This window comes from Neopelma chrysocephalum, unplaced genomic scaffold, assembly GCF_003984885.1.
Source record: "Neopelma chrysocephalum unplaced genomic scaffold, ASM398488v2 Primary Assembly neopelma1_232, whole genome shotgun sequence".
Lineage (NCBI taxonomy): Eukaryota > Metazoa > Chordata > Aves > Passeriformes > Pipridae > Neopelma > Neopelma chrysocephalum.
The window spans coordinates 207,428-224,419 of NW_020897894.1; the positions used below are offsets into that span (position 1 = coordinate 207,428).

At 51.9% G+C, this 16,992-nt stretch overlaps 1 protein-coding gene across 3 annotated transcripts in view; it reads right to left on the reverse strand.

Annotated features, from left to right (window-relative positions):
* PEBP4 (phosphatidylethanolamine binding protein 4) overlaps nt 1-16,992 on the reverse strand; it is a 76,246-nt gene that overhangs the window by 20,475 nt on the left and 38,779 nt on the right. For all 3 annotated transcript variants that reach the window (XM_027703493.1, XM_027703494.1, XM_027703492.1), the window contains exon 4: nt 15,003-15,101. In XM_027703493.1, coding sequence (XP_027559294.1) covers nt 15,003-15,101 — 99 coding nt within the window. The remainder of the gene's footprint in view (nt 1-15,002; nt 15,102-16,992) is intronic.

Consider the following 16,992-nt stretch of genomic DNA (forward strand, 5'->3'; position numbering starts at 1 on the left):
GGGTTGGGATATAGGGATGCAGGGCTGGGATATAGCAGTGGGATGCAGGGCTGGGATTCAGCACCGGGATGCAGGCAGGGATGTTGCCTGGGATGTCCCCACTTCAGGGCACAGCAGGGCAGCTCAGCAGGTGCCCACCCAGAGCTGAGGATGCTCCCAGAGCCGGGCCCCGGGGGAGTGGCAGTGCCAGCCCTGGCTCAGCATCCCCGGGAGCGCCCCGAGGAAAACCCAGGCCAAGCAAAAACTCCACGGAGCGCCAGCAAACCGCCAGAGAAAGCCAGGAATTTTCATCAAAGGGGGGGGGAGGATGAGAAAAAAAAATAAAAAAGCCTTCCCAGTATTTCCCTGTGTGTCTCTGGCCTGGTGCAGCCCTTCTGCTCACGGCTCTGTTTATCCATGACAGACAACTAATTAACATCGGAGCCTCTTGAAAGGTCTTTTCAGAGGTAATGTACTGACAGAGGATGTCAGTGAGGAGCAGTGATTTGTCTAAGCAGTGATCACATTGTTTCAGACTGAATGAGGTGAATATTAAACTGCTTTAAATGCACTCTTCATAAAGCACTAATTACATACTCCCGGGGGAGTACGGGCAAGGAATACTAAACAGCCGAAAAGTCAACAGAGTGCTTTTTATAGTATGTTGCTGGGTTCTGTGTTTTTCTGTCTTTCTTTCTCTCTCTCTCTCTCTCTCTCTCTTTTACAGTAAAATCACAGCACGCTGAAGAATACACATTTATAGCACAATGGTTCACATCTAATTATATGGCAATCATTAGTTTTAACCTGGGTGTATTATATTTTCTTTGATATATCGTGCCCCCCGGCATCTCTTTGCACAGAACACTTCCAAAGGCATTTTCTCCCCTCCCTGGAAAAAAAAAAAGTGCCTTTCCCCCCCCCCCAGCACTAGTATTTGCTTATAATTTTTTTTTTCCTTCTTTCCCCTAAATAAATTTTTTTTAAATTGGCAGGAATAAAAGGGGTAAGGAAGGCAGGAGGAGAAATCCATTTAATCAAAATAAGAACCTGTTCCCTCCCTCCTGGAATCGTGCACTTTATTATTACCAAGGTAACTCCACTGGGGTTTTAAAGGGGAAAGGAAACACAGAATGGGCCATTAATGAATTCCTGCAGATCCTGCTGCACTCCTGGCCTGGCTGGGCCCAAATTCCTGATGGGGTGAACAACTACTCCATGAATTATTTATTTTTTTAATAGCACAACTTTGGGGGTGGGGGGGGGGAATTGAAGTAACCACAACCCAAATCCTTCCCACACAGAAAACCTCGAGATCCTCTTGTTCAAGAAATGGAAAAAATATCAAAGAGCAGTGTGTGGCAGGGCCCAGTATCCTCAAGGAACCTGCTGCTTCCTCCTGGGAAGCAAAGAAAACTCTGGGAAGTGATGATGGGGACAGGGATGAGGGGGACAGTGGCTGTTTGGCTACTTAAATGCACAAGGTCTGGCTCAAATGCTCGAGGTGTGGCTTAAATGCACGAGGTGTGTCTGAAACGTGTAGGATCTGCCTCAAACAGCAGCTTTCCTGCCTCACAGCACCTTCCAGTGTCTGAGGGGGCTCCAAGGAAGCTGGAGAGGGACATTTCACCGGGAATTGCAGTAACGGGTTCAAACTGAAAGAGGGGAAATTTAGGTGAGATACAGGGAAGGAATTCTTCCCTGTGATGGTGGTGAGGCCCTAGAATGGATTTCCCAGAGGATGCCCCATCCCTAGAAGTGTCCAAGGCCAGGTTGGATGGGGCTTGGAGCAACCTGGGATAGCAGAAAGTGTCCCTGCCCATTAGATGAGCTTTAAGGTCCCTTCAAACCCAAACAATTTTGGGATTCTATGGTTATAAATGCACAGGATTGGTTCTGTAAACATGGGGCTTGGCTCAAATGCATAGGGTAGGATTAATAAACAAGGGTTATGGTTCAAAGACACATGGAGTAGGATTTGGACACACAAGTTATGGTTCAAAGACACATGGAGTAGGATTTGGACACACAGGTTATGGTTCAAATACACATTGAGTAGGATTTGGACACATGGGTTATGGTTCAAACTCATGGAACAGGATTTGGACACACAAGTTATGGTTCAAACTCATGGAGTAGGATTTGGACACACAGGTTATGGCTCAAATACACACTGAGTAGGATTTGGACACACAGGTTATGGTTCAAACTCATGGAACAGGATTTGGACACACAGGTTATAGATCAAACTCACAGAGCAGGATTTGGACACGTGGTTTTTGGCTCAAAGGCACAAGGTCTGGCTCACACACTCAGTACAGCTCAGTCAATGTCCTGTCCAAGCCCAGGGCTCGATCCCAGCCATGGGATTGATCCATGGCTCCTCCTGCCATGGACACTGTCCCTTCTGCTCCCCTGCACTGCCATTCCAAGGACACCCCCCTGCTCTCCCCGAGCCCAAACCAGCACACGAGGCCAGGGATGCTCAGTCCATGCCCAAAACATCCCATCCCTGGATCAACAGTCACTCCACATGGCACCAGGTGCCCACGGATCCGGGCGGGAGCCTCTTTGGAGCCAGTGCTGGCTGGGCCTTTCCTTGGAAGTGCAAACTTTCCTCGGAAAGGAAGAGTCATGCAGCCTTTAGATTTTTTTTTTCCCTTTAAAGAACATGAAAGAATCTGATAATTACTTCTATCTACCACCCAACTGTACTAATTACCAACCTATTTCTTCACAGTATGACAGACACAGGCTCTCCAAAACACATAGAGATAAATTAGCACTAATTGGTTTTCCTCTGGCTGTTTGAATTAGTATTTAAAGCTCCAATTACAAAGCAGAATAATTACTATTAATGTCCTGTCGCAGTACAAAAGGCAGATATCTCCAGAATGAGTCCAGGTGTATTATTACACTGATTACAGAATATTTAACCTGGCTCGTTAAGACAAAGGCACGGGGGAAACTTTAAAAAGAGAAGGGGGGGAAAAAAAAAGAAAGGGAAAAGAAAACCGCAGATGGTGGCAGGTCCCTGCAGGGGATGGAAGGGGGGAGTCTTTGAAACCTGGGATGAGAGAGGTACAAGGAGAAGGAGAGAGGGAGAAAGAGCAGGAAAGGAAAAGAGGGGGGATGAGAAAAGAGAAATTCTGTTGGAAAGCAAAGGGGATGCTGGGGGGGTGAAGGGAATACTGTCCCCAGCAGCATTAAAGGCAGTGCAAGGTGCTGCAACATCTCCCAGGGGTCATGACCCTCTGCCTTCCTCCTCCTCCATGGGCACTGGAGGTTCTGTATCCCTGAGAATAGAATTCCCTGGGAATAGCCCTTTTTCCTGGGTGCTGAGCCTGTCTGACCCTTCCCCAGTTCCCGCTCAGAGAAGCTCTGGAGTTGGACCCACACCACGGGATGAAGGGCTCCTGCAGCCCCTGGATGGAGGTGGGAAGGGGCAGGGGCAGGGCAGGTAGATCCATTCCCAGGACCTGCTCTCATCCTCAGGACTGGTCTGGAGATCCTGAGCCAGGAAGGTCAGACAGAGCTGGGATGGAGCATCCCCTTCCCAAGCAGCCTCTCTCTGCCCTGCTGTCACCCCTCCCCAAATCCTTGCTGATCTGGCTTGTGTATCCAGTTGGGAACAACCCCTCCCCATCCCTTATCTTCCCAGGAAATAAGGGCAGGGTCTGGCCATGCCCTGTCACCACGTGGCCAGTGCCACGCTCTGCCTTGGCACCGGCTGGTCCCACATCAGCCATGGGAAAGCTGAACTGGGGGATTCCTCTGGGCTGGGTTCTCAGCACCTGCAGCCACAAGGGAGACCCCAGGACCCCCCACCCACTGCCCACGGGGCTGGGGGCACCTTATGGGCAGAGCTTCGGCTCCCACATCCCCCCAGCTCCGTGGCAGCCGCGGGGTCACGTCCCACACCAGCCAGGACAGCGTGGGGACAGGAGGGAGAATCATTTTGGGGAGTGAACACTGTGGTTTTGCCCCCTGGGAGGCTCCAGGCCTGGTAAACAGGGGGGTTGCACACCCCCTTGCCAGCCCCCATCCCAGACAAGCTCCCTCGGGAGAGTTGGGATACACTTCTCCCGGAGTTTCATCCCGACGGGGAAGGTGCGGGCGGACAGACCAGCAGTGCCCTCTGCTGCTCCTGGTCCCCTGCCACCAGCCTGGCACCACCCCGGGGGTCCCGACCCTCCCTGGGGGTCCCCACCCTCCCCGGTGGGGCTCCCTTGGGCAGCCACGGGGGGTTGCTCGGGCCAGGGCTGCGCTCAGCAGGTGACAGGAAACGGGAATCTTCTCCGGCACGACCTGTTGGGGCGGGTGCTTCCCGGGCACCCTCCCACAGCATCCCCATCCCGGAGAGGGGCATCCCGGGAGCGAGGGGCCGCATCCTCCCGCGGTCAGGGGGGGCCCGTGGGTGTGCGGAAAAGGGGGGAGGACGGGGAGGGATTTCTTTTTGAGAGCGAAGGTGGGTGGCGTGCGGGGATGCCAGCTGGCGATGGGCTCTATTTCTACTGACAAGGCTTTACCCTGTAGGTGTGAGGAATTCCAATTAAATATTCAGCCTATTTGTCTGTGTGTGGGAGAGGGTTTGCTGTGCAGGAGGAAAGCCTCACATTCAGCTCCGGAGCGAACCATTAAGAGAGAAATTAGCTCAGTTCATCAAGGGAAGCCAGAGGAGGGTTTTCCTCGCTCTCCTACCTTGTTCCATCCCTCCCTCGGAACCAGCAGGGAATAAACCCATCGCGTTTGGCAGGGGAGCGACGAGGCAGAAGCAGATCCCAGCCCGGGAAAAGTAATTTTTCCCGGTGCCAGGGGGATGCAATCCCAGCTCAACACCCCCCCAGAGGCCGCCGAGCGGGATCGATGCATCGGGTGAGGGGTGCGGATTTAATTGCTCTCGCATTTACCGGCCACCTCTTCTCCGAGTCATTAACAACACGCTAATTAATCACCAGGTGCCGAAAGCTCTCGCTTGCAGATGATCTTTTTAAGGTGGTGATGCCCCGAGAGAGTCGATGCTCCATCGATGAGGGGCCCTTTTCCCCACACGGGATCGATGGGGCTGCAACGATCGTCCCTTCCCGCCCCCGCGGATTTGGGGTCGGGCTCGAAACTACAGAGACGTCCCAGCACTGTGGGGGGTTTCACAGCCCCTGGGAGGACACCCAGACTATCAGCTGGGGGAGAGATTGGGGTGAAAAATGGCATTTTGGTACCAGAAATCTCCTTGAGAAGCAGGATGGAGCAGGATGGGGCTGGATCTTGCACTGAGGGAATTTGGGGGAGAACTGTGCTTCCAAAAAAAAAAAAAAAAAGCAGCCACCATTGAGTTGATTTCACCATTTTCTGGTGCTTGACGTGTTTTTGCCCTTTTGAAATAACTTTCCATCTCAGAACACCCAAATTTTAAATAGAACCTAAAGTGACGAGAATAAAAAAAAAAAAAAGATGACTTTTTCACGAAACCACAAACGATATCCTGTTTTCCTCCTCTGTTTTGGGGAAGGGAGGCTGTTCCTGACGGGAATGAAGCAATAATTTCCCTCTCCTGAGGGAAGGCAAACCTTAGGCTCCCCCAGGTGATGGTCAGAGTCAGGGACTGAGGTCCTGGGACCCACTCATTGCATTTAAAAAACAAAACCACCTGAAAGTAAATATCTTTCAGAGGGAGATGAAGGTGAAGGTGATGGGGTGCTAGGAGAGGGGGGACACAGGTTTGCCCACCTAAGGGGGTCCCAGTGCTGCACTTTCCCCTCGGCTGATCAACCCAGACCACAGTGTTTGGCCCTGCAGGGAGGAGAAACTGGTTTTAAATGGCTTAAAAATCCTCACTGGAAGTTTCAGGCAGGAAAATGAATCCTTTGGTTGAACTCCAGCCCTGCCTCCTCTGGGTGAGTTAACCCAGGCACGGGGGCTGCCCTGGGGACAAGCCCTCCCACCCCTGGGAAAGCCCTCCCACCCCTGGGACATGGTCACCAGTGACTTTCCTGATGCATCTGAGAGCATTCCAAAAGTAATCAAGGAGGAAAAGCCTTGTCTGGATCCCATGGGATGCTCCCTGCCATGCTGAGCTTCCCTGCTCCTTCCCTACAGGGATGCAGGGAGGAACTTTCCTACCCCTTTTTCCAAACTCCAGAATGCAGGAATGAGCTTTCTTATCCCCTCCCACACATGGGACGCAGGGATGAGATTTCCTACTCTCTTCCCCTACACGGGATGCAGGGATGAGCTTTCCTACCCTTCCCCCATTCACAGGACTCAGGGATGAACTTTTCTACCCCCTTCCATAGACAGGATGCAGGGATGAGCTTTCCTACCCCCACCCACACATGGGATACAGGGAAGAACTTTCCTACCCCATCCCATAGACAGGATGCAGGGACGAGCTTTCCTACCCATTCCACACACGGGATGCAGGAGCCTTAAGGAGTTTCTCATCAATCCCAAACCTCCTTCAGCTCTGCTGTCGGGGCACAAAACACCTTTTAGAGGCCAAGGAGCAGAACCCCCCAGAGACCAACCCTGCAGCCTCATCACCCTGGGGGAACATCCCGGCAGCACCCGCAGCTTTGCCATCGGGACCACTACACACACACACACATATATATATATATAAATTTTTTTCCCCTTTCCCTTTCTTTCAAAACCCAAATCCAGAAACTCCATAGCAACCCGGCGGCTCCCAGGGTCTGACTCCAGCGCTTTTGCTCGGCACTGTCACTTCGTTTTCAGGCTACACACCCGGGTAGGTGTGAGGAACTCCAATTAAGCATTCCGCTGGCTCCCTGTGTGGGGGGACAGGCTCTGCCTGTGGAGGAGGGAAGCCTCAGCGGTGACTAATCGCTCAGACACCGGGTGTCTGTGGCACCAGGGGAGGGCAGGCAGAGGGTTTTCCTTCGCCGTGCAGCTGCCTCTGCATTCCCTTTTCGGGAGATATTGCGGCTCCCCGCCGGGCTCGGGGGCTCCCGGGCGGAAGTTGGAAAGATCCCAAGCATCTTTCCGGCGTGGCCGGGGCTCCGCGGCGATGCCGCCGCCGCCGCTGCAGAGATCGCTGCTGCCGCAGCCCTGGGGCTTTGCTGCTCCCCCTTTACTCCCCCCCAGGGTCGTGTTTTCAGGGGAAAAGCAGATTCCTGAGGTTTTTAAGGAGCCTTCCTGGTCGTGGAGGAGTGGTTGGTGCCTCTGCTGTGTGTGTGGCTTTTTACGCCCTTTGGGATGAGCGTCCCCTAAATTTGGGTGAGCACCGTTAAATTCGGACACCAAGCCCCGAAATGAGTGTTTGGCCCTTGGCTGAGCTCCCACGAGGAGCAGAGCAGAGGATCCCACCCTCGGGCCACGAGCCCAGCCCTGGCAGAGACGCTCCAAACCAGCATCACCACAAGCCCCAGTGCGAAGCATCACTTCCCCATCCTCCCCATCCCCTATGGAAACAGCCTGGCTCCATACACCCGCCTGAATGAGGGCGATGCACAGCGCACGTGGGGCACAACCACCCCAAAACCACCCCCCTGGCCGGAGCAAGGTCATTTTCCCGGTGCAACCCCGCCCGCGGCCGACCGAGGGCGGGGGATGCGCGGGGTGGTCCCAGCCTGGGGACGATGCCCCACTCCGGCAGGGACACCCGGGCACTTCCCCTGCCTTTTTAAGCAGCTCGGTGAGCCAGGGCAAGGGGCGGCAGCGGGAACAGCCCGGCCGGCGACTCGCCCCCGCTCCCTGGGGAGGCGGGAAGGGGGCCGGCGACCGCCCCCCGCCCCCGCCGTGGGCAGCGGCAGGATGTGCTGTCCCTCCCCTGCACTTCCCAGCGAGCACTTTACATAACTTCTGCTGCTTAGTCACAGCTTCGGCTCTTTTTTTTTTTTTTTCCCTCCCCTTTTTTTTTTTATTTTTTTTTTGGAGCGATTTTCTCAGCCGCATCAGAGCGCGAGTCATTTCGGCAAAGGGAAGTCCCTTCCTTTCTTCCGTTCCCTTGGTAACTGCACAAATTTGCTCTTCAAATGATTCATGACCGGGGTGCTGTAGGAGTTCCCTCCTCCAACACAAATCGCTCCCACACAACCACACATGCCCGATTAATCACTGATTTGGTGTCTCTTCCACAAGGTAGACCCGGAGAGCGCACGGGCTCCGTCGCTCTCCTCTGGCCATCACCATGGGGTCCTGGATATTCCCTGGATGCTCACAGGGGTCCCCAAACGCTCACAGGGGACACACACCCTGGTTTTTGAGAAATCCCATCCCCAGGACGCATTTTATGGATTATATGTGAAATATTCCCATGGTGGGGGGACGGGAGCTAAGTGCTCTCCATGGAGCCAGCAATGGAATCAGAGCTTGGCGCTGGCTGATGGTGATGGATAAACCTTCCCTAAACTCCCAGTTGCATCAGCACAACTTTATTCTTGTTCTAATTTCTGTTTTCTCCCCCAAACTGCCGTAGGTTAAACAAGCAGAGGGAAAATTGGAGTACCAGAGGATCGCCTGGCATTCCAGAAGGTCAATCCCTCCCATGGCCGGGCTGGAGGGACAGAGCCCCACAGCCAAAAAAAAAGCCAGAAAAGAGCCATAAAGCAGCCAGAAAAGTCCTTTTTGGACCCAAAATGCCACGAGGCAGAGCATCATCCCAGTGCCACGATGCTCCTCCACACTCCTATACCTGCACCACGGCTTGGGAAGCAGGTTGGGATGGAGCAGGGAGCCAGTGAGCACTTGGCTGCCAGGAATATCTCAACTGGAAAATAAAATTAATGTGCAAGATATCTGCCTGCCGGTTTTTTTGTAGGGTTTATCTGATTTATTCTCTCCTCGTTACGAGGAGCTAATTAACAAACCATCGTTTAAATAAACAGCAGTGAGAGTGTTTGTAACCTCGGCTTTATTGAATTGTGACAAATTATTAGCCTCTGCATGTGAAATGAAACAGAAGCATCAAGGGAAAAAAGAAAAATGAATTCCCATCGGGATAACCTGCGACGAGACGGAGCAGAGGGAGCAACTCGTGGCACGGTTCCTGGTCAGTGTGAAAACGTGGGAACATCCCAAAAAACCCAAAAGCAGATGGGTTTCTGGATGCTGAATGCTTTAGCGCTGTGGCTTCACCCTAAATTCACCCCTGTGGAATGGCAGGGCCGGGAGCATCCGTGGGACAGGGCTGGGATGAGAGGATAAATCCGAGCTTGCTTAGCGGCAGCTTTTCTGGGGCTTTGGGAGTGTAATTACCTGGGAGCACTAATTACGAGGCAGGTGAGGATAAAACCAAGCGGCAGCTCACGTGGGGTGGGAATGTTGGGGTTGGCAGGGATGCAGCAGTGGGATCAACCCCCTGCCATGCCGGGGCGAATTTCCCCCTGAACAGAGCACCCCAGGACGGAGAGAATCACAGAATCATGGAATTGTTTGGGTTGAAAAAGCTCCCTAAGATCATCAGATCCAAGCTCTCCTCCACCACAAACCCATGTCCCCAAGAGCCACATCTACACGTATTAAATTCCCACTGGAATGGTGAGTCCACCGCTGCCCTGGGTAGCCTGTGCCAGTGCCTGACCACCCTTTCAGCGAGGAAATTTTCCCTAATATCCAGCCTAGATCTCTCCTGGCACAACTTGAAGCCATTTCCACTTGTCCTGTCTCTTGTTAGGTGGGAGCAGAGCTCGAGCCCCACCTGGCTACATCCCCCCGTCAGGCATTTCCCAGGATGATAAATTCATAAAATTCCAGAATGGTTTGGGTTGGAAGGGACCTTAAAGCTCATCCCATTCCACCCCACCTTCCACTAGCTCCAAGTCCCATCCAACCTGGTCTTGGGGGCACTTCCAGGGATGGGGCAGCCACAACCTATGCCAGGGCCTCACCACCATCAGAGAGAAGAATTTCTTCTGTAGAACTTGGAGTGCAAAGCAAACTTCCCCAGAACAGCAGCCTCTTTGCTTATTTTGGTTTTTCTTAGTTCTTTTTTTCTTTTTTTTTTCCCCCTTTTATTAATAAAGGCTTCATTAACAAGCAGCGACAGAAACTCGCACCAGGGAACTGACTATTCCAAGGAGCCAAGTCATCAATTAAACCAACATTTCTCTCTGTTCTTTCCCTTTCAAACCCTCGGTTTCATCACCAAAAAGGAGAGTCGAGAGGGCTCCAGCAAGGAGGAACAATACCACGGCACCGACTACTTTATCTGCCCCTTCTCCCCTCCAGTGAGGCAGCAGATCCCACTGGCACGGCAGGTTTCAGGGGTTCCACAGTGTCACAGATCCATGGGAATCATGGATGCTGGATGGGACAGGCAAGGAAACCTGTCCCAACACTCCATCATCTCCCAAAATGTGGATCCCTCCTGTCTCCAGGATACCCAAAAGCTGGGGGTTTTTTCTCCTCTAGCATCAATTCACCCACTAAAAATCATTCCTTGCTCTGACAAGATTTTTGTCCTGCTGGGATGCTGAGTGTGATCATGAGCACTGCAAAAGTGTCCCCAAGGTGTCCCTACAACAACTCTTCACGCGGCAGCCGAAGAGCAGGAATAACAGCAACCAGCAATTAACAGCTGATCTCTACCATTTCTGATAAACCCCAGCACTCTGGAGAAGCTGGAACCAGGTGCCAAGTGCTAGAGAGGACAAGTCTCCTGTGGGGCACAGGCATCGCTGTCCCTTTGGGATGGGCACAGGGACACGGGGCAGGTTGGACGAGCAGTTGGCCCCCCACAGCTCTGTTTCCAGCCTCTCCTGGTGCAGAAATCCCATAATTTTTAAGGTTAATAAAGCCCTTGTTTGCTTAAGACAGCACCTGTTTCTATGGTGACACTTGCAACCCGGAGCCTGTTTATCAGCCGGCGACGAGGAACGCGCTGACAAGCGGAGAAGACACCGCGGTGAAGACCAAGAGTGGTGCCAGGACCTCTGGGAGCAGGGATGCTGCGGTCCCTGGGCATCAAAACCTGCCAATCCTGCATCCATGTGTTCCCCACTCCGCTCCACAAAGCCATGGGAGTGATTGGAGCACCGGGAGCTGCACCCGGAGCACCCGCTGTGGGGGGAAAAGCCACTACCGGGATGGGCGATGGGTGGGAATGGCTCTCCTTCAAAAATGTGGGACACAGTTCCTGTCTCTGACCCCAGATTTGACTCTGGCAGCTCCGTGCCTCAGTTGCCCCCATGCCCTGCCCTGGGAAGGGGTCTGTGGAGGCAGCTGAGCCGAGCTGTGCCCGTGGCAGCAGCGCCCGGCGGGTCCCGCTCCGCTCCAGCCTGGCGCAGGATTTCTCCCGGCTGGCAGAACTGGTTTCCATAACGACTTTCTGTTACAAACATATTTTGATAAAAATAAAGTTAAAGCAGCGAGGCTTTAGTGGAGTACAAATTCACTGCTCTCGCCCTCCCCCTTCCTCCTCCCCAAGGAGGGGGAATAAAGACAGAAAGCTTTCCATTTGAAGGGCAGTATTTTCTCCCTTCTTTTTCTTTCCCCGCTGAATACAAAATGGAAAACCTTGTTTACTGGGTTTCGCTGTAAACTGGTTCCGACTCTGCCTGGTTACCTGATGCTCTACAGTATATACAGGATAATGTGATAAATTCATTTCCAATTCACTGCATTATCCTTTGAATATTTTAATGACTCATTGAATGGAGTAAAAAAAAAAAAAAAGCTATTTCAAATGAACAATTATGCTGCATTAGAGTAAAGGCTGATTATATTTAAACACTGCTTCCATGGATAACGGGACATATCGACCTCCGCCTATAAGAGCTAATTTGGCTCTTATCTCTAAATAATTTTACACTGCAAATTACCATGAAAACCTAAAGGGCTTTAAAAACATTCATCAAAAGATATTATTCCACTTTGTAGCAACATTTTTATTTAAATTATTTTGAATAGGAGTGAAAGCATCTCTCATGTTTGACAATCGGAGCAGCGACGGAGCAGCGGCTGATAAGGAACGGCACCGATGGGATGGGACGTTCCATCCCCAAACCCCACCTGGGAGAGCAAATTCAGAGCCAGATCCCAAACTTGGTGGCGTGCCAAAGTACTGCAGCACCTAGAAGTGGCATTTTAGTGCTGCTGGAGCCGCTTCCCTCCAAGCTGGGGGATTGCAAAGCCGGGTTGACGCTGAGGAGACACCCGAGTGATGCCGGGATGATACCCGAGTGATGCTGGGGGGTGCTGGGATGATGCCAGGGCAAAGCCACAGTGATACCCAGTGATGCTTGGGGGTGCTGGGATGATGCCAGGGCAAAGCCAGGGTGACACCTGAGTGATGCTGGTGGTCCTGGAGGAATGCTGGGCAACGCTGAGGAGATGTTGGGAAATGTTGGGGTGATACCCAAGTGATGATGAGGGGATGCTGAGCAATGATGGGGTGATACCCAGGTGATGCTGGGTTGGTGCTGGGATGATGACCCAGAGATTCTGGGGGGGTGCTGGGCAATGTTGGGGTGGCACTGGGCAATACTGGGGTGACACCCAGGTGATGCTGGGCAATGCTGGGGTGACACTGGGCGATGCTGGGGTGACACTGGGCGATGCTGGGATGATGCCCAGGTGATGGTGGGCACTGCTGGGGTGACACCCAGGTGATGCTGGGCAATGGTGGGGTGATACCCAGGTGATGCTGGGCAATGCTGGAGTGACACTGGGTGATACTGGGGTGACACCCAGATGATGCTGGGCAATTCTGGGGTGACACCCAGGTGATGCTGGGCAATGCTGGGGTGACACCCAGGTGATGTTGGGCGATGCTGGGGTGATGCTGGGTGCTGCTGGAGTGACACCCAGGTGATGCTGGAGTGATGCTGGGGTGACACTGGGCGATGCTGGGGTGACACCCAAGTGATGCCGGGCGATGCTGGGGTGACACCCAGGTGATGCTGGGCGAAGCTGGGGTGATGTTGGGTGCTGCTGGGGTGATGCCGGGGCACTGCCGGGCGCGGGGGCTCCGGCAGCCCCCAGCCCTGGCACCGGCCGCCCCATCCCTCCCGCAGGAAGGCACTTGAAAGCCCCTCTCTGCACCAAAGCAACAGAAGGTGTCATGTAAAGCCTACACGGTTATTTTAGAGCCAGTGTGCAAATAAGCCTGTCAGCTGAAGCTCCTCGGAGCCAAGACTCCCATATACCCCCCAACGATCTGCATTTCAACGAGACACCATGTGTGTCTGAGCCCGTCGGCTCCGTCGCAGCCATTTGGGGCTGGGGGCTTGGGAAAACTCCCACTGCAGCCCCGGTGAGACACGTTGGGACCCCCCTTCTGCACCCCTAGCAACAGGCACTGACCTCAGGGCTTGAGTGAAGTGGTTTTGTCCCAGTGCCCTGCCAGGACGGTGCTGGTTTGGGTGGTTTATAGTGCAGGGGGGATTTATACGCATTGCTGTGTGTGTGTGTGTGTAGATGAGAGATCCGTGTACACACACCCACGAGAGATAGATGGGATATATTTATCCCATCATTACAGAGATCATATCAATATATGCATTTTATATATCATATCACAGAGATTCATAGAATAGCTCATGTTGGAAGGGACCATGAGGATCATCGAGCCCAAATCCCTGCTCATATATGTGTGTATATATATATATTTATATATATTTATATATATTTTATATATATATCATGATAAGAAAGCTTAAGGAATAGTTGAGGTTGGGATCGGCCCCATCCCTGCAGAGACAAATCACCTGGGCATGGGAAAACCCTTTCCCTTCCCAAAAAATCTCCTTTTCCCGCCCTCCAGCGTGGCCTGACAAGGAATTTCTGACCTTACATATCACAAACTGAATCGCCCGAATGCCAGGGGGGAAACAAATAAAGCACCTTCCGTTCGTGCTGAAGGTTTTAATCCTGCAAGTCCCTTCTTTGCTTAAATGATTTTATACTCAAAAAAACCAAAAAAAAAGAAAACCACAATAATTAGCAAGAACCTCGGAAGGATCTGGGTACAGAAGGAAAAACAAGAGCTTGGGCTCCTTCGTGTTCAGTAAATATTAAAATTAATGAGAGACTTTCAGGACCCTGTTGTTAGAACTGCAGAAGGGTTTCTGTGAAGGATTAAAACACAAAACAACAACAACAAAAAAATAAGCCCTGTACACAAATTCCTGCAATTATTCCGAACGCTTTCTATTTTTCAGCCAATTATGAAACTCATGGAAAGTATTAATATCCGATTTTAATTTGCTTAATATTCCCATTAACAATAAAAAGTCTAATTAAGGTATCTGTACAAAGAGCCCTCAGCAGTAATTTCAGAGAATAATAGAGGAGAACGACGAGATATTTCTTGTTAAATGCTCGCTGCAAATTAATTGATATCTTAATTAGGCTTTAGTACTAAGATTATTAGTTAGATTGATTCAGGGCTGAAACATCTCATTTTTTAAGGGATAAAAGCAAGCAGGAGAGGAACAAACTGATTTTCCAAAATATTTCTGGAAGGAGAGCAACGACACACCGGGACATTTTGGGAGCAGGGGTAAGGAGCACAGAGCTGGGAAGCACCAGAATTCAGCCCAAACCCATTTTCCTCCTGTTTGCTTCACCAGAGTCATAAGCTTTTCTCCTCCCAAAAAATAAAAACCAGAAAGGGAATATAGATTTTTCACCCAAACCACTTTTTTAACCACAAAAACCACCCGGCAGCAAGAGCTGTTTGAAACGACGGGTTGTCTCCACACAGAAAACTGGTGGTGGGGAGTTGGCAAAGTGGTATTTTTTTTTTCCCAGCATTTCCTTAGAAGAAGAAGGAAAAAAAAAAAAAGAAAAAAAACACTAAAAACCCCAACAGCAATATTTTTGGACCAGCCTGGCTCTATATAGCCTGAGGAAGCACTTCCCTACCTACACGCCCAGCACCATTTACATTTCTCTGGCAAACACTCGTCCCTCGGGATTTCGCTGAGATGCTGCTGCACCGAGAGGGATGTGCATCCTATGGGAATCCAGCTCTCCCAGGCAGGACCAGGATGCACCCTGATGCTTGGGAATGGCCCCCAAGCTGCCTGGACCCCAATGCATGGACCCCACAGGGGACTCACCAGGATGTCGGTGACCACCCAGTGCCTCCAGTACCGGTGCCGGGGGTTGGCTCTGTTGGGAGCGTCGGGATCCACCATGACCAGCACGTACTTCTTGTTCTGCAAAGAGAGGAGAGCAGAGCACTGTGGGCATGGTGTGTGAGCAAGGAAGAGCCCCTCCCAAGGGGCTCTATCAGCCCCCAAATCCATGTTTTTCCACGCTTTCCAAGAGCACTTTCATGGTTGATCCACGTAAAACGCGCAGAGGTGAGCGAGGAACGTGCACCAAGGGAGGCCACAAACCTGCTTGGGGTGATTTACTCCTCGTGGTCTAAATCTCTTTAAATACAGGAAAAAAATGTGTTTTCTGCCTCCTCTAAATAAAAGGCACCAAGGGCAATTCCCTCTGCTTCCAACCATCCTCCAACCACGTCCCACCGTGGCACAACCACAATCCTTGGGAGAAGGTGATGGGATATTTTTGGGTGGGCAGGGACAGGGTGGACATCCAAGGGTCCATGGGGGTGGCTGTGAGGAGCCAAACTCTACCTCACACATCCCAAAATAACTAAAAGATGTTTCAGGGATGCTGCAAGAAGGCAAAGCTGCTGCCTCACCACACATCCAGTGGGTCCTGTACCACTTCTGGGTGATGGAAGTGGGCAGAGAGAGCTGGGATTTATGGATGATACTGGCTTGGCCCCCAGAAAACTCCCACAGCCCACCCCAGGTCATCACGGCAGGTGCCCAGCACCCAAAGGTGCCATCAGCACTGAGACAACGTGGATATTTTGGTCTGCTGAGGATGGAGCTGGGTTTGAAGTGACCTCTGCAGGGAGGCTGTGGATAGAAAACCTGCTGATCTCCGGGGATTTGGCAGGACCTCAGGCACCAGATTATCCTGCAAGCACCCAGATTAAGGGATCTATATCCTAATAAAACCTCCAGGTGCGTCTGTCAGCTCACCAGTGGCACCACTCACCGCTCCAGGGCGGAGGTTTCATAAACAGCTGTGGGATTTAGCCATGCAATTCCCACTGAATTTAGCTGGAGCTCCGTGGCTACATCCCCTGGTCGCTTGTGAAACCAGGCTGGGATTTTTCACAGCGAGGTTGTTGGGGCTGACACAATATTTTTTTGCTCTATTTCCCAACCCTTGGTTGGGGTAAATGGGGCAAGTGAGCCCTGGGGTACTGCCGTAGCCAGAGACCCCCTGTACCCCCTTTCCTGGGCATCCCACCAGAGCCACGCATCCCTCAGCCCGCCTTGCAGACTCCACCTCCACGAGAAGTACCAATTTAACCAGAAAACATGGATTTCAACTCATTTAGCAACCAGCTTGCAACAGTTGCCGAGAAAATCCCAAACTCATGCAACCACCCTGCCCAGGAGCACGGCCGTGCCACTGCCCTGGTCCATTATAATCCCAGCCTGGAGGAGGTTACACCAACCACACAGATATGGGACAAGGGGGTGTGATGGTGTCACCACGTGAGGCCGAAGGTCAGGACCTCAGGGCAGAGCCACCACCTCCCTCCCCACCAACTCCCACAGCTGCAGCATCCCAGAAAAAAAATCCCCCAGCAACGTGTGGCGCTGAAATCGCCGTTTAATGGGAAGGAGGAGAAGGAAGGGGCGGGGAGGGAGGGGGGAAAAGAAGAAGCCCGACAACCCAAAAACCCTACGCTGGAAGTGTGAAGGAATTTGAGCTCTAACTTTGGGGAGGGTGGGGAGCTGAGCACGGCGTTGCTGAATCTCTCGGCTCCGCTCGGAGCCCAGCTGGTGGGAACAGAACGTGTAGTCATGGGACTGTCATCGTGTGCTGTCCAGGTTAACATGTAGCATTTCTATTACTATTAACAGACTTTCTGCTCCTCACTCCATCTGTTCTTCGAAATAATTGCAGTTGTACAGACCATGCCTTCGCTCCAGGCAGGCTCTGGGGAGAGGATAGTGCTTTTATGCAAAAAAAAAAAAAAAAAAAAAAAAAAAAAAAAAAAAAAAAAAAAAG